This window comes from Salvelinus sp. IW2-2015, linkage group LG32 (genome assembly GCF_002910315.2).
Source record: "Salvelinus sp. IW2-2015 linkage group LG32, ASM291031v2, whole genome shotgun sequence".
NCBI lineage: Eukaryota > Metazoa > Chordata > Actinopteri > Salmoniformes > Salmonidae > Salvelinus > Salvelinus sp. IW2-2015.
Genome location: NC_036871.1, coordinates 24,070,136 through 24,094,820, shown reverse-complemented (window position 1 = coordinate 24,094,820; position 24,685 = coordinate 24,070,136). Strand labels below are relative to the sequence as shown.

Genomic DNA, 24,685 nt, shown 5'->3' with positions numbered 1-24,685 from the left:
ATGCCTCCCATAACATTTTAACATGAAAATAGCTGTTATATCATTCAGCCCACAGTAGCATCCATTTTTTTTTTAGAGACTGACATGCAGAGCTTGACATTAACCTGGTTGTCCACTTGTCCTTCAGACAAGGAGGTGACTGAAAAAGTTGTTTGATGCAAGAAACCACTTCACAAAATAGAAAATGCATTATTATTCCCATACCATTATTACAGAGAATGGGACAAATGCCTATTGGCTATTTAGCTTATTCAAGCATGCCTTAAAACTACAACAATACCCCTTTAAGACAAAAAAAAGCTCTTTACCTGACTCGCTTTTCAAGGATGTATATGTTGTGCTCTTGAAGGAAGCAATCACTCCCCTATTGCGGACTACAAATMATCTATAACTGGGCTAATAACTCACCAAGTAGCAAAAGATATGAACAAAATGTGCACACGTGGCTACATGCAGCTCTAGCTTTGATCTCAAAACAAACGCATCTCCTGCTGTAAACACAGTCCAGGTCAAAGTAAAATGGCACATATCCATATATGGCAATAGTCTATTTACATATAGGCCTACTGAAGCTCTGTTTATGCCGCACCGGTCTGTGTAGAGTACAGGCTGAGTAGTGCGTGTCAATGGAATAGYATCCTTCTCCGATGCGTTCTGCCTATAACAAAATCTGTTGCATAGTTTGTTTTTGTAAAAAATAAAATAATAATTGAGGTTGGCTATATGATCACACCCGGTAATAGATCCGTTGTTGTATTAATTGTGAGGCATAGATGAGTGAGCTTACATTTAAATCATAAGCTTTATATTTTACTGGGCTGACGGTGCCTGCATCTGATGGTCAGTCTCAGTGGAGGGAAAGAGCAGGAGACTGAGGGTACGCCGACACTGCCAAAAAAGGTTTTGCAAGGTTTTCCAACTGAWGGCGAAACTCAAGTCGCACCGTATTATTTCTGCCTATTTGTTACTCCTATGAACAGAGAAAGTGAAATATTCCTCAATATTAAAAAAGACCCAAGCCGCRWACAATAACGCAAGCCTATAGATATACTTTCCTACTCATTCAGTGCTTGTTGTAGCGCTGGGTGGAAAAAGTGTAGAATAAACATGAACTCACTCATAAAAACAGCATCTCTGCCATATTCATTGACAGTCTCTCTCAATCTCACAGTATCAATTTTGCTGTAGCTTTCTATTATGCCTGCTATGTTACTGCAGACACTGTCACCMGAGCCATTCGATTGGCCAGCGMTAGGCCTATTGTGCACTTGATTTGCTCTCTGGGTATGCTGGAAAGACAGTTTGTGCCTTCAAACTAGTGATGCACCGATATGACATGTGGCCGATACCAATATCCGATATTTCCCTTGCCAAAAAAACCCTGATACCGATACTGCATTTTTTTGCGGCCTTTTAAGCATTGAAGTACAGTTAAATAGTTAACACACACACACACACACTCACAGCGTTCTAAGGCACCTCATCTCAGTGCAAGAGGTGTAACTACAGTCCCTGGTTCGAATCCAGGCTGTATCACATCCGTCCGTGATTGGGAGTCTCATAGGGCGGCACACAATTGGCCCAGCATCGACCGGGTTTGGCCTGGGTAGGCCGTCATTGTAAACAATKATTTGTTCTTAACTGACTTAGTTAGCCTAGTTAAAAAGGTTATACACACAAACCAAAAAGTTATTTTGTTCGCATTTACYTATGTCCCCATTACCAGTAAAACATKATCAAAACCTATTTTCTTTCACTTACTTGCTGAATTATGCCATTTGTTTAGTCGTTTCATTCTCAACCAGGATTTCTATGGAACGCCGTTTGCGTCTTTGCGTGTCAAAAAAGATATGTCAAATAACACTATTTGACGTGCCAAATAAGCTTGTTGACCAATCAGGACCTGAATATGACTGCACGTCACATAATAATTTAACGCGTTCATAAATGTTTTATGTAGTTATAAATGTAGTTTTATGTAGTTATTACACATTAGTGTAATCAATCACTTGTATTTCATGTCACTCTGTGAAGCTAACCACAATAAGAATTAGCCACAATAGTGGACTTTGCGGTTAGCCTTCAAAATAAAAGTATGACAGTGACGCAAACAAATACAAATGGTAGAAAGAATTATGCCATAATTGAATAGATCATGCTAAACGAGGTTGGAATGTTATATAAAATCAACAAAAGGCAATTTGTTAATTTGACAAAAACCTGTTGAAATCACACAATGTATTAAACTTTAGAATTGCATTGGGGGCATACTTATTTCACTGTACAGCCTTACCTACGGATTGTAGATCAATGACATGGGGTATCAGTCTACTCAGTGACACCCAGAAAACATTAGCATCGTAGCTCTTATTGCGGGACTCTGAAACAACTGAATTGAGCCAGATTTATTGTCAACCTATGTGTATTGAACAATATTCTTGAGGAAAAACAATACTGCGTGGATGTTTTGGAGTATGATAACTCTTGAGGATGTTTTGAAAAAATATATTGGGTATTGAGTAGACTGATACCCCATTTCATTGATCCCCAATCCTTAGGTAAAGCTGTACAGTGCAATATGAATGTCAATACACACAATAGGCTGACTGGYGAGATGATTTCACAGTCACAGTCCCGCAATGAGAGCTACAACGCTAATATTTGCGTAAACTCTTCACAGTTGTGTTCTGTGTGTGTCACCGAGTAGACTGATATCCTCTTTTCTTTGCTTCACATTCCAACCTTGTTTAACATTTTAGAGTTTAAATATGGCATGATTCCACCAATTGTAACCTTCTGCATCACTTTCAAAGAGGTACRTTTATTTTGAAGGCAAACCGCAAATTCCACTATTGTGCCTAATCCTTATTGTGGCTAGCTTCACATCACATAACCCAGTGCGGTCGAGCCTCACTAGCCAGATGAAGCTAGCTGGCTGCTTATAACGTTAGCTTTGGGCAACAGAGTTAAGTAGCTGGCTAGCTGTTTATTCTCATGAATAGTTCAATTTCAATAGGCACACAACAAATGGCTACCTAGCTAATACTTACAAGGATTCCTAAATCATTGCTAAGAGTAATGAAAATTATTGCAGTTTCTTCTGATCATTGTTTTCAGGCTGATTGTATTGATGCTAGCTAGCTACCCCAGAAGTTGCGGTTGAACAAATAATGCTTTATTACCAATGCGGCATTGTAAACACATCGTTCGTGGCGTTCTCAGACTTTTTTGAACAGGTTTGACAGTGCTACTGATAGTAGTGGTGGCGCTTGGCTTGCACGTTAAAATTCAGAACACACAACATTCTATAAGAGAACTGTTATTTGACGTGTCAAATTAAAAGCTTATTTAACACATCAAATAGTGTTATTGTCAAATAGTGTTATTTGACGTGCATCTTTTTTTGACACGCAAAGAGCATAACGGCGTTCCATAGTTTGTCTTGAAGTTAATACCGGTAGGGCAATATCTGAAAAATAGCACACTTGGTAGTGTGTACCGGTGCTCGACCAGTCGCGAAAGCCAACATCGCCCACGACAGAGAACGGTTGATTATCAAGGGCAATAAATTCCATTATCTTGGCGTTAATGGATTTCGCCTTGGAGTTGTCTAGCTGAAATCTTCTTAGTCTTTCAAATGACTGCTTGACTTGTTGACTGCTCGATCCACACAGCAGACATTGTGGGCTAGATTAGGAATGCTGTGTTGCACGTGTAGCGCAACATTTTACGTGGCGTCATTACGTCATGTACCTACATTATATAGGTATGCACGTCAYCTTTGACATCGGTTTTGTACATCGGTGTTAAACTAGACATTGGGCCGATACCGATGTTGGCATTTTTAGCTAATATCGGCCGATTCCGATATGTTCACCGATATAGCGTGCATCCCTACTTCAGARACATGAAACGGTTCAAAGAACCACTGCTCTAGAAAGTTGAGTGAAGTTCAATCTCGTCCTTCGCTCCGTGGGCTGATATTTCTGCATGGCAGTCCTGGGGGAGCTGAGAGGGTCTACTGCGCGCCCACAGCTTAGAGGGAACATTGGTTATGACCATATCATGACAAGTTATGTCAGCTGTTAAGACATTACATGATTAAGACCGTGTCACAACYTGTTACGACACTGGGTGTCAAGTAAAGTGTTACCAAACACACAAACAATCCACAGGGAGATCTAAAACACACTCCTACTACCACAGCAGTGTTTAGAGGAGGAGACACACTGGAACAGCAAACCACAGACCAAACTTATTCCTCAGAGTGTGGACATGATTGGATAAAAACATGCAAAACATTTGAGCATTTGAGATGGCGAGCTTTATTTAACAGAAGTAGTGTGCTATAAAAACAAACACCTGCATGCTCCCACACACACGAAAAACCCRTGGGTAACTGATGTGTGGTGAAATGGGTCAGGGGTTACAACATTTTTTTCAACAGGTCTATTTTCCTAAAAGTAACAAAACACCAATGCACAAGTGCACACACCTACAAACACACAGGACAAATGCAAAAACCTAAAAACAAGGGCTTTGGGCAACTTTTTGTTGTGCGGTGACGACAAAGTGCAGTTGGATAAAAGGTCAGTTAAGGACAGTAACAGGTGGTGATGCTGGCCAAACCGTTTCAGTCAGGTCTCTACAAAGGTCACCTTAACACAACAGCTACCCTGTTCCATGTGCATAACAAGGAAGTAAAAGAGCTACGTCACCAGATGGAAAAATCCTACAAAGTGGGAGGCAGATTGACGATGCAGTACTGAAGGACAGACAGAGGAGGAAGGAACAGTGTGCGAGTCATTCAGCTTACCTCTGCGGCCATGCTCTTCCTCCTGTAAAAAGACAAGATAAATGTTATTTGCCACCAGCAATGATGATTTCTGAGTTAAGAGGGGTCATAAAGTTGCTTAGAGGGATCAATTAATTTTACTCAATGGAAATTCTGGTTGGGGAATTACTCTCTTTTGTTGCAACTTCTTCCACATTAACCATGTTTCCATCCAACCTTTTTATGTGAGTAAAATACATGTTGGTTATAAAATGTCACGACAGGCCTGATGGAAACAACTCATTTGTCAGTAAACTTGACAAATGTTGACTAAACAAAATATGCTAGACAAGGTGTGATCTTTTGTCTGTAAAATATATTATGCAAGAAATGGCAATGGAAATGCCTTAATGCACAAATATTGATATAATAACCTTCATATCGAAGTAACTTTGGAGTCACGTGATATGGTATGTGGTCCTCCCACTACGACTCGGGAAAGCATGCTGTTTATTAGGCTACAGATTAAATAAATTATGATGAACTTCACAGGGTGGTGAAAGTGCACGGTGARGAGCTTGATACTCCTTTCCTATAAATATTGAGGGTCTTATTCTGGAGACATGATGATCGATGCCTGGCTGCTTTTTGACAAATCTAAATAATCTRGCTATTTTGTCCATAATAATCTCATGTGGYGTAAGGGGWATTCAACTCTTACCCTAACGAGGTCCGGAGCCTGCTTGTTATCTACCTGATAGTTAACTGCACACACACCTGGTGTTCGAGGTCTAAATCAGTCCCTGATTAGAGGGAACAATGAAAAAATGCACAAGGCAGTGGAACTGGCATCGAGGTCCCGAGTTGAGTTTGAGGGATGAATGATATCCTACCCCCACMGTATCTGCCAGCTGTTGGCTAGAGAGCATGTGCCAAGACCAGAGTGAGCACATTCTCAATATAACGCACATTTGAAAATGTGATGGAAACACATTTAAACTTTATTTTWATTTTTTATTCGGTACATGGGAATTTAACAGCAAAAGTTTGTCATGTGCACTATGTCATCAAGCACAGCCTTTGAGCCGCAACAGGTCAATTTGATAGAAACACTTATGGTGGGAAAATGCACMTATTGTTTTTATGCAGATTTTTAAATATGCGCATGAAAATCTGGTTGCCAAGTGGATGGAAACCTAGCTAATGACATCATACAAAATGCTACAGCAAAATTCAATAAAGTAAATGGAAGAGCTTTGGGATATTCATGCAATCCTGAATGTGGTGCTTACCGGGAAGGGGTACGGGTGCACAGCTGACTCGGGTGGGTAGACAATGAAGTGGCGCAGAGTGAAGCCGAAGCCTTGAGAGGTGCGTCGAAGACGGAGTGTCTTGGGCCCTGGCCACGAGAAGGGTTCCTCCTCTCCCTGCAGGTTGAACAGGCCTGCAGGGGAATCCCCCTGCTCACCCCACTCTGGCACTTTATTCTGGTGGGAGAAGGAGAAAGAGAGAGAGGGGGGAGCAAGGAAAGGCAGGTGGGAGACGGGGAGAGAGATGCTATTATTATTATTATACTGAACACAACTGTATAACAGACTGAAATAAGATCTACTGCAGGTGGTTCAGCGTTAAGCTACTCATATTTCACTGAGAAAGGCAAGGATTGCATGAAAGTAGTACAAAGTTAATGCAGAGACTAAAATCGACACATGCTGTATAAATACATTTATTCCTTTTGGAAAATAAATCACGAGTCTGGCAACGACTCAGTGTCTTGTCTATGTTCTGTATCCTGCTGAATAATGGTTCATAAACAACAGTAATAATAACAAAGTTAAATTGACATCATGTGTCTAGGCTAGCTAGGTCAACAAAAACATGGGATCTAGAGGAAATTCACAGAAACGCCTCCAGTACTTCGACCAAGGAGTTAGAGCTACCTCATCTGCACTAGCTCATCTAAGTGAGTAATTGTAACAGAGTCATCGTGCCATAGTGCTGGTGTCACATTTCCAGTGTTACTGTAGAGTAGGGCAGAGCCTGGGGCCTCAAACACCCACTGCTGTGTTTAGTGGGTATTTATAGCCTCACACCTTTGTGGTGCAGCTCCCATCCTCTCCCTCCCCACCCTCCTACTCCCCAAGCTCAAATTTCCAGTCAAAAAACTACTTTCAGGAAATTCACTGTTCAAACAGTCAATCCCTGCCTGCTTTGCTTGCTCTCCTACTCAACCTCAAACCTCCCCCTCTCCCTGGCCTCATGCAGCACCAGGGTTGCAAAATTATGGGGACTTTTAATAAKTTCCCTGGGTTTTCCCGAAATKCCAGTTGAAGGATTCCCGGAATCAGAAGGTAAGCAGGAAATCCAGAAAACTCCAACCAGGATRTTTGGGAAACAAGGGAATGTATTGAAATTTCCCAGAATTTTGCAACCCTATCCAACACAGCACTCACCAAAAACTCCACCACAGCCCCCACCCCCTTAACATCCCTCCTCCTGGCACTGCGCTTCACCCACAATAAGAAGAATGTGATGAGCTTGCATTCACACTAACCCTGCTGCTGCCTGGGGAAATGTGATAAGTAGTAGATGTCAGAAAATGGATTCAGCTACATGCTAACCGAAGCCAACCCGGGCCAACCAATTCAACGGCTAAATTGAGATATTTCAGCAAACTGCCTCCGCTCTGACATGACAACATCCTATCCACAGCCAAAAAACAAACCACACGTAATTTTGATTAGGACATTKATTTCATGGTTGTTTTGTGGATCAAAGCAATTACATTTGATGGATTCAAACACATTGCAGAAGCAAAGCAGAAGCCAGTTTACTTTTCATAAACATTCAAACCCTCTGATTTCTAACACACTCAGTCAGCAAAACATTATACAGGAAGAACGTTCAATACATTTAACAACTTTTAGTTTAACAGCTTATACGTTATGCAAATCAACAGCCTCAAGGGTTCTACCATGTTGAGACTGGTATTTTGSTACATCTTTGTTCATAAAATCAGTTGAATGTTTATTAGATCTACTGGGGCTAAACATGTAGGCTACGTCAATGGAGCAACAGAACCTTTTGGGATCTTTTTGAGCTTTGTGGTCAACAAAACACATGCTGAACAGAACAGAGGTACAAAAGACATCAGGGGCTCAACCTTATCATGGGAGAACGAGCCAATGGCAGAATGGCTGCTGTGAAACCGAGCTGCAGGTACAGCTGTGTGACACCCGAGTCAGTTTGGTTGGTTGGGAAGTAACTGGCCAAACAGGTTTCTGACTGCGTGTCTTCCCCAGCTGTAACTGTTGTTCCCTGGCTCCAGCACTACTTCCCCGTTTGTGTGTAYGTGTTTGTCCTACATTCATTCCACTCAAATCCATGGAAGTTTTGAGAATAATTAGGCTATGTAGTATGCGAGTCCTTCTGTAAGTTAGGCCTAACTATGCTGATCCACCCCTACCTGTAAAAATATGTATGCTATTCAGTAAAAGCCATCTTTGAATCAGACAGCTCTTTTTTTATTACAATTGAAGAGTTTATGAATGACAATAGTACGTAAAGACTTCCATCTATATTATATTTTACTTTTACTGTTGAAAAGCGATATCCGGATTATAAACACAGTAAAATACACACACTAAAACTATACAGTTTGAGCAAAATTGTGTTTGAGACAACAGCCAACTTCAAGGAATGGGGTATTATAGGAGTTGGTCTAATGTAGTGTTGCATGGTATACTGAAAATCAGCAGTGGAAAAAGTACTCAATTGTCATACTTGAGTTAAGGCAAAGATACCTTAATAGAAAATGACTCAAGTACAAGTCAACCAGTAAAATTCTACTTGAGTAAAAGTCTAAAAGTATTTGGAATTGCTAAAATGTACTTAAGGACCAAAAGTAAAAAAGTATAAAACATTTCAAAGTCCTTATATTAATCAAACGGCACAAAAGTTTTTTTTATTGACMGATATTGACGGATAGCCAGAGGCATACTCCAACACTGAGTCATAACCAATTTGTAAGTCGCTCTGGATAAGAACGTCTGCTAAATGACTTAAATGTAAATAACTTACAAACAAAGCATTTGTGTTTAGTGAGTCCGCCAGATCAGAGGCAGTAGGGCAGACCAGGGATGTCTCTTGATAAGTGTGTGAATTGGACCATTTTCCTGTCAACATGTAACGAGTACTTTTGGGTGTCAGGGAAAATGTATGGAGTAAAAAGCACATTKTTTTCTTTAAGGAACGTAGTGTAGTAAAAGTTAAAAACATAAATAGTAAAGTACAGATACCCCCAAAAACAACTTTTTAGTACTGTGAAGTATTTTTACACTACTGCCGAAAATACTAYAACATGAAAAACAGTTTGGTACTGGAATTTGTTACTTTCGGTACTTCTGTCAAATGTGTCTCACGGCTCGACTGTATCAGCACAGCGAATGCCCCCCTTATAGCACAAAAGCACTTAGCCTGCACTGGAAGTCTGGGCTAAATCATGTTGTTAGCTCCCCATTCATGATGCACAGAAGTTTAACACACTTGAAGAATGCCACARGGCATGTAGAAATGTTTAAACTTATTACTGTTCGCAAAACAATTCCCATACAGGCTAGAACACTTTACGATGCAAGATGATACCGGTAGCTTCCAGCTTTGTAGGCWAATTTTTCTTGCTAGCTTACAGCTGAAGCTATCATCAAWTCACTACCCTAGTACTTTGTGCTAATGCAAAATATGCGGTTTTCAAAGCAGGTTGCCACCAAAATGGTATTAGTTCACTTAAAAAAATAAATAATTGGTCTCTCACATCTCTACCAAAGATGATCTATTGCCTCAGGGAACTGACTCTGGGCCGCAACCATCTTGCCTCGTGAATGACGTCATTACTGGTTAAAGAGAGAGCACGCACTTAAATAAAAAAAATAAGCTACTTCTATGCAAATGTTGTTGATCAGTACAATAAAAGAAGTCCCAAATGGAAGGGAAACAGATTGTCATCTGTATTCCCATTAAAATCAGCCACTTAAGTGAATTTGTCTCAATACTTTTGCTCCCCTAAAATGGGGAGACTATGTACAAAAAGTGCTGTCATGTCTAAACGATTCACCTGATATGGATGAAAATACCCTCAAATTAAAGCTGACAGTCAGCACTTCAACCCCAGTCATCGATTTCAAATCCAAACTTTTGGCATTTAGAGCCAAAAGAAGAAGAAAAAATACTTCACTGTCCCAACAATTACAGATGGCATTGTATGTTATTATTTTATGTAACACCAGATAAGCACAATAGGTAGCCAGTATTATGGAGGGCCCTGTATGTTGTGCTGTTATGTAACATCAGATAAGCATCATAGGTAGCCAGTAATTATGGAGGGCCCTGTATGTTGTGCTGTTATGTAACATCAGATAAGCATCATAGGTAGCCAGTAATTATGGAGGGCCCTGTAAAAATCAGGTGATAAATGAGGTGAAAGTCACTGGAGAAGGACTTTAAGTGCAGGCCTCAAATGCCTCCCGATCCCTCGGGCATGCCAACCCTAGTTCACCGGATCTAATTTAGCCATGGATCTCATTCCAGACATCTCCAGTCCTCAGTTGTGGAGAGAGGATGGCTGGGGGTTGTTGGCTGTCCGCTATTCAGTCCTGAGAAACAGATGCATGCCTAGCAGGGCTGTCATTGCCCCTCACATAGTTAACGCTGTGGTGACCGAACCCAGKCAATAAATGACATGCAAACATTCCCTGATTGTCCGACCGGCTCTCGCCTTCCTCCCTCTCAGCTGAGTCAATGTGCCAGTTGCATGCTGAAAGCAGCAGGACTAGACAACCAAACAGAGGCACTGCCTCTCCAGTTAAACACGGATTATGACTGGGGAAAGTTTGATGGTTCCAATGGAAACCTAAATGGGGAGGATGAATAAAAYGTGACGCATCTATTGCCTCTGGTTATTGAGACAAAATGAGAACATGGGTTACTACCAGTTCAGTGCAAACACTAACTTCATGCATCACACATCAACTAAAAAATACAAGCACATTACAGAGAAACACACAAATAACCACACATGCCTTTCAGTGTATGAATCACTACCAGAATAGCAGAGTCTAGTGTTTGCATTGGGTGTGGCAGTGGGAACAGGGAGTGTGTGAAGCACTGACTGAACTTAATAAAGATCTGGTTCAATTCATATCAAATCWAATTTTATTTGTCACATATACATGGCTAGCAGATGTTAATGCGAGTGTAGCGAAATGCTTGTGCTTCCAGTTCCGACAATGCAGTAATAACCAACAAGTAATCTAACCTAACAATTCCACAACTACTACCTTAGACACACACAAGTGTAAAGGGATAAAGAATATGTACATAAAGATATATGAATGAGTGATGGTACAGAACGGCAAAGGCAAGACGCAGTAGATGGTATCGAGTACAGTATATACATATGAGATGAGTAATGTAGGGTATGTAAATATAAAAGTGGCATAGTTTAAAGTGGCTAGTGATASAGGTATTACATAAYGATGACAAGATGCAGTAGATGATAGAGTACAGTATATACATATGAGATGAGTAATGTAAGGTATGTAAACATTATATTAAGTGGCATTGTTTAAAGTGGCTAGTGATACATTTTTGATCAATTTCTATCAATTTCCATCATTAAAGTGAGCTGGAGTTGAGTCAGTATGTTGGCAGCAGCCACTCAATGTTAGTGGTGCCTGTTTAACAGTCTGATGGCCTTGAGATAGAAGCTGTTTTTCAGTCTCTCGGTCCCTGCTTTGATGCACCTGTACTGACCTCGCCTTCTGGATGATAGCGGGGTGAACAGGCAGTGGCTCGGTTGGTTGTTGTCCTTGATGATCTTTATGGCCTTCCTGTGACATCGGGTGGTGTAGGTGTCCTGGAGGGCAGGTAGTTTTGCCCCTAGTGATGCGTTGTGCAGACCGCACTACCCTCTGGAGAGCCTTACGGTTGTGGGCAGAGCAGTTGCCGTACCAGGCGGTGATACAGCCCGACAGGATGCTCTCGATTGTGCATCTGTAGAAGTTTGTGATGCTTTTGGTGACAAGCCAAATTTCTTCAGCCTCCTGAGGTTGAAGAGGCGCTGCTGCGCCTTCTTCACAACACTGTCTGTGTGGGTGGACCAATTCAGTTTGTCCGTGATGTGTACGCCGAGGAACTTAAAACTTACTACCCTCTCCACTACTGTCCCGTCGATGTGGATAGGGGGGTGCTCCCTCTGCTGTTTCCTGAAGTTCACAATCATCTCCTTTGTTTTGTTGACGTTGAGTGTGAAGTTATTTTCCTGACACCACATTCCGAGGGCCCTCACCTCCTCCCTGTAGGCCGTCTCGTCGTTGTTGGTAATCAAGCCTACCACTGTAGTGTCGTCCGCAAATTTGACGATTGAGTTGGAGGCGTGCATGGCCACGCAGTCGTGGGTGAACAGGGAGTACAGGAGAGGGCTCAGAACGCACCCTTGTGGGGTCCCAGTGTTGAGGATCAGTGGGGTGGAGATGTTGTTACCTACCCTCACCACCTGGGGGCGGCCCGTCAGAAAGTCCAGTACCCAGTTGCACAGGGCGGGGTCGAGACCCAGGGTCTCGCCGGCTGCGACAGAGCCTGGGCGCGAACCCAGAGTCTCTGGTGGCACAGCTAGCGCTGCGATGCAGTGCCCTAGACCACTGCGCCACCCGGGAGGCCTATGATATTTTATTTTTAAGTCGGGGGCAGCCCTAATGTGGTTTAAAACATTATCTGGCATCATTATCCAACAATGCCTCTGGCATACTTGTACTGGTATATTAGGTAACATGCTTTAGAGACGGAGTGGTTATGGTCATTTGTAAGGTTGAGGCTGTGGCCCATCCCTCCAAGCCACAAAAAGTACAACACACACACACTTCGGTACTAAGCTAAGCCTGGACAACAACTGTTCTCCTTGCATTTCAAACAGCTAGTATTTTCTTCAAACAAAGAAGGGATGAAGGCAATTATCTCTTGTTAGTCTTTCACAAGTACGCGAAAACACTGACGCATGGCCCCTATGTTTAGAGACTCCGATGACATCACACCATGACACACTGCACAGACCACAAGACATCAGGCCTAAATACATCAGACRTCAGTGTGAAAAAGGAAATCTCTCTGTGGGCTGCCAAATTCTACACCACATCCAGTCTAAACCAAGCACATCACTGTGAAAAGCCTGAGATGATGCTGCAGAGGGCCTCTGGTGTGACTTTGCCTGGGATGTTTCAGTCTAGTAATGCTGGCGCTAACTAGCTTGAGTATCATTAGTTACCCACATACCTTGTACATGTTATGTAGCCTAATATGTAATACAATTTTACAGTACCTGTAATCTTGGTGCAGAAGGGAGTTGCCCCATCCTGTGATTTCTGGCCTTTTAAGATGATTAGGACCTACCACATCACGTGCCGAAAGATCGTTTGAAAGGAACATGAGATATTTGACAGCCTAGAGGATGGAAKATTTCTGGGACAATTGGGGTTGAGCTTGGCATGACTTCTCAGCCAAGCACCTCTTGCCTTAACTATGAGTGAGTGGRTGTTCCTGGCATGGGAACCGCAGCCCCTTCAGATCTTCTGTGAGCCACAATCATGCTTCCACTTCCTGGCTGAAGGTCGTGGTGTATAATGTTTTATGCCCTATTGCTTCAAAATTCCCTAAACTTCAGGGAAAGGGGAATGGGAACAATAAACAAATCAAAAGACCTGCAGGTCTGCTCCTGAAAAACATCTCTCCACACAGGTGTCACATCTCCTCTTAATGAGGGCTGGGCGTGCCCACTGCACAGTGCTCTCCACTATCATAGTGCTGAAATAGATTGATCAAAGGTTGGCTGGCACAAATAGACAATGTCAAGACAATTGTTTTCCAACATGCAGAAGTATTAAGCCTTCAAAAAAAACATACACAACCAGCAGTAGAGTAAACATGCACACCCAAATGCTTCACCCCTGAGACATTACACTGGCCATCTGGCTTTGTAATGTGATGGGAGTCTAATAGAAACATATTAGGTTTTACAGCCYCCATCAACGAACTCATTCAGTTCATTGAAATAGTAGTCTGACTGACTTGCTGATTAGGAGTGCCATCTAAAATGCGGTGTTAATTATGCAAGAGAGACTTTACACAGTGTTAAAGTTGACACATATCTCAGTGTCCGGCCTTGAAGTGGAATGGAGAAGAAAAAAAGGACAATAGCCTAAGCTAAACCCATCTCTATATTTACCAGAGACTGAACGTAACAGACAACCCAAAGGCTACAGGAAGTAAGAGCCACCCTCTATCCAATTGAAGATCAATTTTCCCTTCCGTTATCCATCAGACAGCCATATGATGCTCTGTAAATGGCTGCTAAACTAGTTAAGCCATGGGCTTTAATGAGGTACAGATCACAGGAGAGGAGGATATGCCTAGTAGAGCCTTTAATGGTCAGGGCTCCTCAGAGAAAAACATCCCATTCACTAATGACACTCTACTTCCCATGGAGAATAGCTAGACTGGATGCATCACTATACTATGTCTCTTTTGTTCTAGCTACACAACGGTTTACTCWCAAATATCTGTAAGGGGCAACTTGATAAAAATAGGTTTCTATATAATCGATTAAGCAGACCTCACAGGCACAAACATGACTTGAGTGTTTTCCTCTGGGTCTCATCTGTGATATTTTAAAAGACTCAGGTCACAAAAAAATGAAATACCACATTACTTATTACTAGTGATACATTTAATGTTTTAGAAACATTAAAAAGAACGCTCATCAGTTTTTTTGTGTATTGTTGGTGAAAGTTTAGCCGGGGAAAAATATTTGACTGGTGGATCAAAACATTAATAGTATGCCCTGGAAGAAGTGCTTGAAGAGCAGAACCTGCTTTGACTGACTGGGGAACCGGCTTGTTCCCCCCCACTTGCTTCTTTTTGACAATGTCAAGCAAAGTCACATTTTTCTAGGCCTATAAGAAAAAAGGGCTACGTATGATAGGCTTATCCCTACCAGTGCTGCCAATCATGAAAAATATGTTTCCTTCAATTGAAAGTCAGGGATGTGTCATCAAGCTGTAGTAAGACACGGGCGTCCTCTTGGAGATAAAGTGAGCCTGACCTGAGGTTAAAGGACTGTACCCCCACAGAGGAAAAAATAAAAACAGTTCCTTCAGAAAYTATTCATACCCCCTCGACTTATTCCACATTTTGTTGTGTTACAGCCTGAATTCAAAATGGATTCAATTAAATCTACACAACACCCCATAATGAGAAAGTGAAAACATATTTTCAAATTTTTAGAAAAAGTATTAAATGAAATACAGAAATCTCATTTACATAAGTATTCACACCCCTGAGTCGATACATGTTAGAATTACCTTTGGCTGCGATTACCTTTCTGGGTAAGTCTCTAAAGAGCTTTGCACACCTGGATTGGATCTTTAAACTCTCAAGTTGATCAGTCTTGCCATAGATTTAAGCCAATTTAAGTCAAAACTGTAACTAGACCACTCAGGAACATTCAATGTCACATTGGTACGCATCTCCAGTGCATATTTGGCCTTGTATTTTAGGTTATTGTCCTGCTGAAAAGTAAATGTCTCCCAGTGTCTGTTAGAAAGAAGACTGAACCAAGTGTTCCTCTAGGACTTTGCCTGTGCTTAGCTCTATTSCATTTCTTTGTGTACTAAAAGAAACCCCCTAGTCCTTGCCAATGACAAGCATACCCATAACATGATGCACCCCTCCACCATGCTTGAAAATATGAAGAGTGGTCCTCAGTGATGTGTTGTATTTGCCCCAAACATAAAGCTTTGTATTCAGTACATAAAGTTAATTTCTTTGCCACAATTTTCGGCAGTTTTACTTCGTGCGTTATTGCAAAAAGAATGCAAGTTTTGGAATACTATTTATTCTGTACAGGCATATTTAATTTATGTTGTTGWTCCATCCGCAGTTATCCCCTATTACAGCCATTAACCTCTAATTATTTTAAAGTCACCATTGGCCTTATGGTCAAATCCCTGAGCGGCTTCCTTCCTCTCCAGCAACAGAGTTAGGAAGGACGTCTGTATCTTTGTAGTGACTGGGTGTATTGAGACACCATCCAAAGTGTAATTAATAACTTTACCATGCTTAAAAGGGATAGTCAATGTCTTCTTTATTATTTTACCCATCTACCAAAAGGTGTCCTCCTTTGTGAGGCATTGGAAAACCTCCCTGGTCTTTGTGGTTGAAATGCACTGCTCAACTGAGGGACCTTACAGATAATTGTAAATAATTAATGAATTAGTAAACATTTTTGAAAACAAGTTCACTGACATTATGAGGTATTATATGTAGGACAGTGACAAAATCTCAATTGAATCCATTTTAAATTTAGGCTGTAACACAACAAACGTGGAAAAGGTAAAGGGGTAAGAATKATTTCTGAAGGCGCTGTAACACACACACTCAGGAGTTTGTTCTTAAATCAATTAATCAAAGCCTGTCAACTTCCTGTCATCATTTCCAGTAAGTCCTGTAGACACCCTCCAGGGGGTTTCCAGCTCCAAAAAAGCACATTAATTGGTAACCTAGTGTGGGACTGTGGGGTAGTCTGATTACAGGGATACAAATCTTTAAAAAGGGGATGCACAATGATAACATTTCTAAAACAGTTTGCGTAATATTGAAAGCCAAAGGTTTTAGCTTTGGCTTGAAGCCAAAGGCATTCATGTGTAATTATAATGTGGGAATAGTTTATGTATGATTAACTAACCTATAGCTTTTCACTGTTCTATTGGTTTTACCCATTTTAACCCCACTCTTCCTCAGATTCTACCCAACAGAGAGAGGAAAAGGCTGAAATGGAGGYCTGAATATTAGATTAAAGGGGAAGGGGCCATGCCAATGATGTGTCCCGAATTCMGCAGATCCTATAAATAGGTGACCTTCCACTCGAAAGGAGTGTGGGCTCAAGACTTTTAGACAAAGGTCTTCATTCAGATGACAGACAACCTACAGTGTAAAAGGAGACCTCAAACTAAATGGAGAACAGTCAGAAACTATTGAGGATGAAACTTGAGGTGTCTGAGCCTACTTCAGAAGTAACAGCCCATGAAACAACATGTTGACCTTTCCAGTTACAACAATTAAGGCAGGCACAATTACCGTATAACCGATGGTTATGATGCAGACTATCATGACAATAAAATAACTGTCATACCTGTAAAAAAAAAAAAAATATAGATATATATCTATCGTTTGGAACGAACAGCTAACTGAAGACAGTACGGCTGTGCATTCGTTGAGTGAGTTTCTGTGATAACATAGACTCTTAACAATGTGATGAAACGTTGTTGCTCCTTGCTGAAACAAGCAAGGTGTTGTAGCAAACGAGCACACATAGAAAGGTGAAAGCAAGGTGCAGCAGCAGCACACAGAAATATAATTATTTCATTATATTTCTATGGCAGCACATGCAGTCAGGAGGGGAGGAGAAAATGTGGGCAAACATTTTTACAAACAACTTTGGCTCGCCAATTACCGTCATCCAAAATTCCATGACCGTCACACCCCTATCTACAGTAAGGAACAGAGGATGGATGGACAGGCTCACTTTTAGCTTGAACTATCTTTGTGTTTTGATGATCATTTGTTCTGAGTGAAAGGTCTCAGAAAAACAGCCTTGGCATCACCAGCAATGAGTGCTCTCTACATTTATTACCAAACACCAATGGAGTGCCTTCTCACTTCCCAGGGCCAAACAACGCAGAGGGGGGCAATAACAACAACTAGAAGCAGCTGTGCTGAAGTGTCAAACCTTTCAGGAAAGTCTCCCACACCAAACACGAAGGAGTGAGTGTAAAGGTTGTTGCCTAATCACACACAACAATACAGGTATGCTATAATACTGCTCTCCTGCTAGTGAATGGAGCCAATTCAAGTCAAAATAATGAAAATCTGAAGAAAGAGTTGTGAATGGGAGAGAATAAGAACCAGAGGGAGACTAGATGACAGCGAGAGTAGGACATGATGCAGAGAATTGGAGAATATAGGATTGTAGAGAACTAGAGGGGCGAACGGGGGGGGATTGGTGAAAGGAAAAACATTGAAGAGGAACAGACTAGAGAGATAATAAAAGAGCAGATGCGACATGAACACCTGGAGATTAATGTTAAAATATGAGGCGGATGAGGTAGGCATATTCTCAGACAGTTTAGAAAAGCCTTCGCAACAATGTGTCCAACATGGACAGAAAACCTGCCAGYAACAATTCTCCCAGCGTTTTCTATTGATTACCCCATCGATGGTCAATACAAACTCCAAATAGAAATGGCATGCAATTCACAACACATATTATGGATTTGTGTATTGTTCTCAAAGAGACAACACCAAGAAACAGATTTGCAAATGGTTTGTGTTTTAGAGGGCACAGAGCTTACATCTAATGAATAATCTCCAGGACCCCAATTTCCATGACAAGAGTTTAGGGTCACCCAAAAAACAACCTTTAATGTGTGTGTGTGGGGAGGGGGTAKGCTGTTGGAATTTAGGGCATGAATGTGAGTGGGGCTTATGTACCTCGCACAAAGAGGATCTGGTCAGTCTCTCGTCCTCTTCATCGCATGGACCTTTCCAATGTGACGCCATCATTTCACTTCACACAAGAGGTGACAATCATTTAGTGTCCACATCGAAAGCTATAGATCCCACCAAATAGACAGCAGTAGAGTCCTCCAAGTAGGGTTCGTCTCTCCAGTTCACACAGCCATCCTTTATCTAGTCTTTGGTCCAAATGGTTGAGCTGAATGTGAAACAAGATTATTTGAACGAATTGCGTTAGCTAGTTACTGCTGTATGAAAACACAAAATACACTTGTTTTGTTTAGCACCAATTTTTTTCATCAATTGRTTTTTATTATATGATCACAACATTGATAAACATGTGAACATGATAGCAAGCTAATGTTTAAAGTATCAACTTTCAGCAAAACTACCGTATGAATGATTAACGTTACTACCAGAAGCAACAAGTGGGCAGGAGAAGGCGATCGATGAGACTCGCTAGCAGACAAGTGAGGCAAAACACGCCACCCTGTTGAWCTCTAGCTTCGATGCAACCAAGTTCTTACAGAATGAATACAAAAGTAGTAGGTTGTTCTCCTATTCGGTTAACAATAGYACGAGAAAGAAAATATATGAACTAGCTGGCTAACGTATTTCACTGGTCACCATGCTAACTGTAAACTTATTTTCTAATCAGATCAAGTATAAAATAGTGGCAAACAAAAGACAGGCATGTCGTTGGTCGCCGATGTTCCTTCTGCCATCACACAGCTAACTTGAAGCAGCTAACCTGCTAACTTTAGCTGGCTCTGATCAATACTAAATCAAACAAAGTTTTCTTCAACAAACAACTTCGTTGTGGGGTGAGTGAACGTTAAAATTACATAACACGATACACCAAGGTTCTCGTAAGTGTAACTTTGTAATGTAACTAAGAAACTTTCCAACCTTATGTGGAACCAGTTTAGCTAACTATTCTTCAGTAGTTTGTCGTTGGCGATAATAATAATAAAAAACTGCCTATCGGTGCAATGTGAGGTTAACTACTAGCTAGKATGCTAATAATGGGGCAACCTACCTGTTGTGAAAAGCGACGTTACATACTGTGTTGGAACGTATTTATTTCCCATTTAAAAAAATACAAAAATCTTTTGGTCCTGTAGAAGTTTCGATCATATTTCAATATCCTCACGAAATACACAGTTGTTTGCAAAGTATCCCAGCCCAACTCCAGGGAGACACACGCGGCTGCTGGAAATTGGAATTTTGCTTCCACCGTTCCCGAATCCCAAAGATCATCCTCCTTTCGCCAGCGCCAATCACAATCAATGTAGTAACTTCCGCTTTTAAACTTGACCAATCGTATAACTCATTACAAAGTCGCAAGAGAACCTCATCCACAAAGGTTGTGTTTTTGTTATTCCAATGAGGCAGAAACTTTTGGGATTTTCAAAAAAATAAATAAACGGGGATAAAATAGTTCTGAAATCTGCCTGTTGCAACATGATCACTTTGAAAAGTTTGATTTGAAAAGTTTTTATAAAACCTCAAGATAACTTCCCAGTTTGTGCCGCTTGTATCTGACATCAATGCTGGTCAAACTACTCAACTGTGAGCCACCCTGTGTCTGTCGGCATCTCTCTATCACACACAAACACTCATACAACAGCAACTGCTTGGCTAGATTACAAGAGTCACATGATGGCTAGTTCAAAGTGGGGTGAGAAGGATTTGGCATGTGTATAGCAGTGGCGGTGGAATGTGTATTCCCACTGTATGAGAGAAAAAGAGAATGAGAGAGAGGCATGCACAGTTCCCCCTACCCACCATAATCATCAACACAATCATCATTACCCTCTGGTTTTTCTCCACAGTAAAATCTGGCATACGCTGGCTGGGCTCGCCGACTGAATTATACTGGAATTACAGCATTTTAGGTTAATGTTTTGCTGTTCTGCTTTTTTTTGGTACTTTGACATTGGCGCTAGTTTAACATTTAATACTTCGATCTGTTTGGTTAGATCAGTGCGGAATTCAAATTACATGGTCTGTGTTGTGGTTTGTTACATTTMACGCATACTCACACACTTGCACACACGTACACACATAAACCAGAAAGGAGGGACTAAAAACTGCTGTGTTTTCAGGGCCAAGACAAATGTCCCATTCATTCCTCCCAACAGAAGGGGCCACCTGTTCCTGGGTTTGGTGACCTTTGTCAAGGAGGTCATCCTGGCCAGGGGACTTTCACAATGTTGCCCTGGCCAGTTCTACTTCCAACGGCTATGAGTTCTACTTCCAACTGTTCTGCCACGGGCAGTGGTGGTTAMAAAGCATTCTTATATAGCTAAATAGTGAATACACAGGGCATGTCGGCTGTATTTTAGAGGTGTAAGAAACATGATGTAACCAAAATAATAAACATCTGGAGGAGGTATGGCCTAGAGTAATCTCAGATGGCTCAGTTTTATATGYAGAGGCCATCACTTATCGAATACAATAAGAGTTAGTTCACTAACAGGTAAACAGACCAAAACTGTTTGTTTTTATAACGATGCTTGTCTTGCTTCTCAAACACAGTGGAATCATGTGTCAGGTGTATACAAAGGGCCCTGCAGTTCACACACAACTTGCTCACTTTTGGTCCTTTGAGTATCTAGTCTTTCTGTCACTAACCTAGTTTTTCAGTGCATTTACCTGGTCAAATTATACTGAGGTGAGTTCAAAGTTCAAACCTTGTAAAGATGTCTCTTTGACCCACTTCACCACTACAAGGTGAGAAACCAGAACTCTAAAAGGCTTCCAGTAGGACCAGGTACTTATGACCAAAGCACTGGGAAAATACACWGAGTATACAAAACATTAAGAACACTTGCTCTGGGCCACCCGAGTGGCGCAGCTGCATCGCAGTGCTTGAGGTGTCACTACAGACCTGGGTTTGTGATCCCAGGCTGTCACAACCGACCGTGACCGGGAGTCCCATAGGGCGGCTCACAATTGGCCCAGCGTCGTCCAGGTTAGTTGAGGGTTTGGGTGGGAGGTCTTTACTTGGCTCAATGCGCTCTAGTGACTCCTTGTGGCGGGCCGGGCGCCTGCAGGCTGACTCTGGTCGTCAGTTAAAAGGTATTTCCTCCGACACATTGGTGCTGCTGGCTTCCAGGTTAAGTGGATGGGTGTTAAGAAACGTGATTTGGCGGGTCATGTTTCGGAGGACGCATGACTCGTCCTTTGCCTCTCCCAAGCCCGTTGGGGAGTTGCAGCGATGAGACAAGATCATAATTGAAATTGGGAGAAAAAATAAAGAACCCCTGCTCTTTCCATGACATAGACTGAGGTGAAAGCTATGATCCCTTATTGATGTCACTTGTTAAATCCATTTCAATCAGTGAAGATGAAGGGGAGGAAACATATTTTTAAGCCTTGAGACATGGATTGTGTGTGTGTGTGACATCAGATGGTGAATGGTCAAAACAAGAGAAGGGCCTTTTATAGGGTATGGTAGGAGCCAGGCACACTGGTTTGTAATGCATTGAAGTCAACATGGGCCAGCATCCCTGTAGAACACTTTCGACACATTGTAGTCCATGCAACTCATGGTGTTCCTAATGTTTGCTATACTCAGTGTAGAATGACTCCTTGTTTGTCTAGGGACAGAAAATGAGGAAAACAATTTTAGAGTTGTGTTGTCATGTAATAGTATCTCAGGGATATTAAATATGCCATGACTATGGTAATACTACATTAATGCTCATCACAAGATCATTTTGGTTGAATAAAGTAAGACTTCAGAACTTTATGTAAAAAAAAAACTAGGCCTCAGGGAGACGTGTACAGTGGATTTCTATCTTGTGAGAACCTCTACAGTAAAGTATCAAAAGCATACAAAAAGACACTATTTACTATACAGAAAGATCAAACCTCATTGCAATGTCTCATAACCTGTTATACAGCATAGGTTAATTTAAGTTTATTAAATAATTAATGAGATGACCAATGGCGGTGAAATACATTCTCCTCACAATACAGTGCAATTCCCTTTTATCAGAAAAGCAGCTGAATTTGAATGAAATGGACAGTAGGAATTCATATGAACAAATGGCATCGGTCAATGTGCCCTTCAGCAAGGAACTTAACCCTAATTGCCTCCAGGGGCGCAGTACTATGGCTGACCCTGTAAAACAACACATTTCACTGCCCCTATCCGATGTATGTGACGATAAAACATTATTATTATTATTATTGTATTTTTAAAATTCAATCTACCGGACGGTGCCCACTTTTACATGGGCCAAATGTGTCCCACAAAATACAGTAGCAGTAAGTTGAGATAAACAAATGTCACTAAACTGAAACATTGATGGCTACAAATTCTACATAAAAATGTCTGTTCATTATATATTTTTCATCAACACAGACAGGTTTCATGAACATTGTAACAGTACATCACAGGTTCACAGCTTTGTTATAAAAATAACTATGGAGGTTCTAATTATTATGCAACGAGTCCAATGGTCTATGGGTAGGCCCTGAGGTGTGGCAACCAGCAAAGAGCGAGAGTGAGGGTCTTTGGGTTTGATAACCGTTGTTACTGCATGGCCTCTCATGGGAAGTGTCCAAGCTTCTTGTGGAAACACTTCCTCTGCAGAATCCTATAAACATCACTTCTTAGACCTTGTATTTCAGCTTCCCGCTTTCACTGATCACACAGATATGCTGAGGGAAAAGGAAGTCATATGACAAATATCACTGCGCTTTAAAGGAGCAGTGCAGTTAAAAATAGATTCCTGTTTTTTTATTATGATATTCCCACACTTTGAGGTCGAAATAACACTCTAAAATTGTGAAAATTATGATAATGCCCTTTTTCTGTAAGAGCTGTTTAAAAGAAAATTCTGGAATTTCAGCCTGTTGAGATGGGATGGAACTTTTGGCCCACATGATGAAGTTAGAATGCAATCAGATTATAATAGACCAATGACTGTTCATCTGGGTAAGAGGGTTGTGCTCTAGACATCCCATCAGCCAATCAGGGCGGTGAATGTGGACCCAGTGAAGTACATCACTGACATTAAAATCAGTTTTGAATAAAGAAGAACTTACATTGAGGTCTCTGAAATACTCATTGTAGTCCAAGGCATATCCAACTACAAAACGATTGGGTATCTCAAAACCAACATCTGAAATAGAAGAGATGTGGCAGAAGGATTAGCACTGCAGCAATGTTCCCAAAACACAACAAACAAACCTYTTTGTGAACAGACCATTTAAAACTGAGCTATTACCTGTAATTGGTCATGTTACAGGTAATATAAGATGAGTAAATAATTCTTACATGGACATATAACATATAATAATGAAAACATAAAAGCAAAATGGATAGAACTGCTACATACAATCTGGGAGACATCCTGAACTGTTTGGCACTCTCTTCACCAGCAAACTGAAACAGAACACAGGAGGCACACGCAACACAAGCATGTAACATCCCCAATATCCCTACCTGTAGCACACTGAAACTCTGCTCATTTCTTCTGTCTAGACTGGAAAGATGGAATTGAGTGACTAAGCGTAGGTCACCTGGTCTGTTGTGGTGTTAGTGGTTTTATGCCAGGACTCACCCTGCTACTTTGATCATCTTGGGCCTGAAGGCCTCCACGTGTTTTAGGAGAGTCTTCATTGTCTTGCCTGTGTCTACAATAGCCTGCGGAGGACAACAAACACAAAACAACTGTAGCAGCAGGACTATGTGACTAGCTGTCAACACTCAAAATCAAAGATACACCAAGCTGAGAGCTCACTGGTATTTCAAACTAACAAAACAAATAAGAGTGCTTTAAAAAATACGTGTGTGTGTGCATGCGTGCAAGAGTGTGTGTGTACAGAGTGTGTAGCCCCGTTCCCACTGAGCAGTCTGAGCCCACAGTGAAAGAGAGGACAACCAAAGTGTGACCCAAGGTTAGACTGAAACCCATCTCATCATGAACACCTCTAGTGAAACTGGTGGTTTCAGTCATCGGTTTGGGGTGGAGGGGTAGGCTGTTATGGTTCCCAGAGTTCTGGCACGGATCCAAGCTGGTGTCTTGTTGTCTGACTTTGTTTATGTCAGCTGATCACTGCTCTATTGTGTGGCCCCTCTATTCATAATCTGACACATAGCCACCCTTCTTCATTGTTCTGTGTGTGTGTGTGTGTGTGTGTGTGTGTGTGTGTGTGTGTGTGTGTGTGTGTGTGCATGTCAGATCTAGGTTCAAATACACAACCCAAAACACTTACTTTTATTTCAGAATGTCAATGTTTTTTTCTAAAAACAAAATTGTATTTTCAAATAGT

The 24,685-nt window shown here is 41.4% G+C and overlaps 2 protein-coding genes across 4 annotated transcripts in view; both read right to left on the bottom strand.

Moving 5' to 3' along the window:
* The window catches only part of LOC111957227 (rho GTPase-activating protein 21), a 70,098-nt gene extending 50,417 nt beyond the window's left edge, over window positions 1–19,681 (bottom strand). The window contains exons 1-4 of one of the 2 annotated variants that reach the window (XM_023978003.1): window positions 19,434–19,681; window positions 18,371–18,593; window positions 6,067–6,261; window positions 4,817–4,838 (exon numbers count right to left, since the gene is read on the bottom strand). In XM_023978003.1, the coding sequence (XP_023833771.1) occupies window positions 4,817–4,838; window positions 6,067–6,261; window positions 18,371–18,442 (289 nt within the window). In that variant the 5' untranslated portion in view covers window positions 18,443–18,593; window positions 19,434–19,681. The remainder of the gene's footprint in view (window positions 1–4,816; window positions 4,839–6,066; window positions 6,262–18,370; window positions 18,594–19,433) is intronic. The other variant, XM_023978004.1, reaches the window with a different exon arrangement.
* A 2,626-nt stretch (window positions 19,682–22,307) lies between these two features.
* LOC111957124 (hypoxanthine-guanine phosphoribosyltransferase) overlaps window positions 22,308–24,685 on the bottom strand; it is a 37,308-nt gene continuing 34,930 nt past the window's right edge. For both annotated transcript variants that reach the window (XM_023977860.2, XM_023977859.2), the window contains 4 exons: window positions 23,974–24,056; window positions 23,749–23,795; window positions 23,456–23,532; window positions 22,308–23,068 (listed from right to left, as the gene is read on the bottom strand). In XM_023977860.2, the coding sequence (XP_023833628.1) occupies window positions 23,021–23,068; window positions 23,456–23,532; window positions 23,749–23,795; window positions 23,974–24,056 (255 nt within the window). In that variant the 3' untranslated portion in view covers window positions 22,308–23,020. The remainder of the gene's footprint in view (window positions 23,069–23,455; window positions 23,533–23,748; window positions 23,796–23,973; window positions 24,057–24,685) is intronic.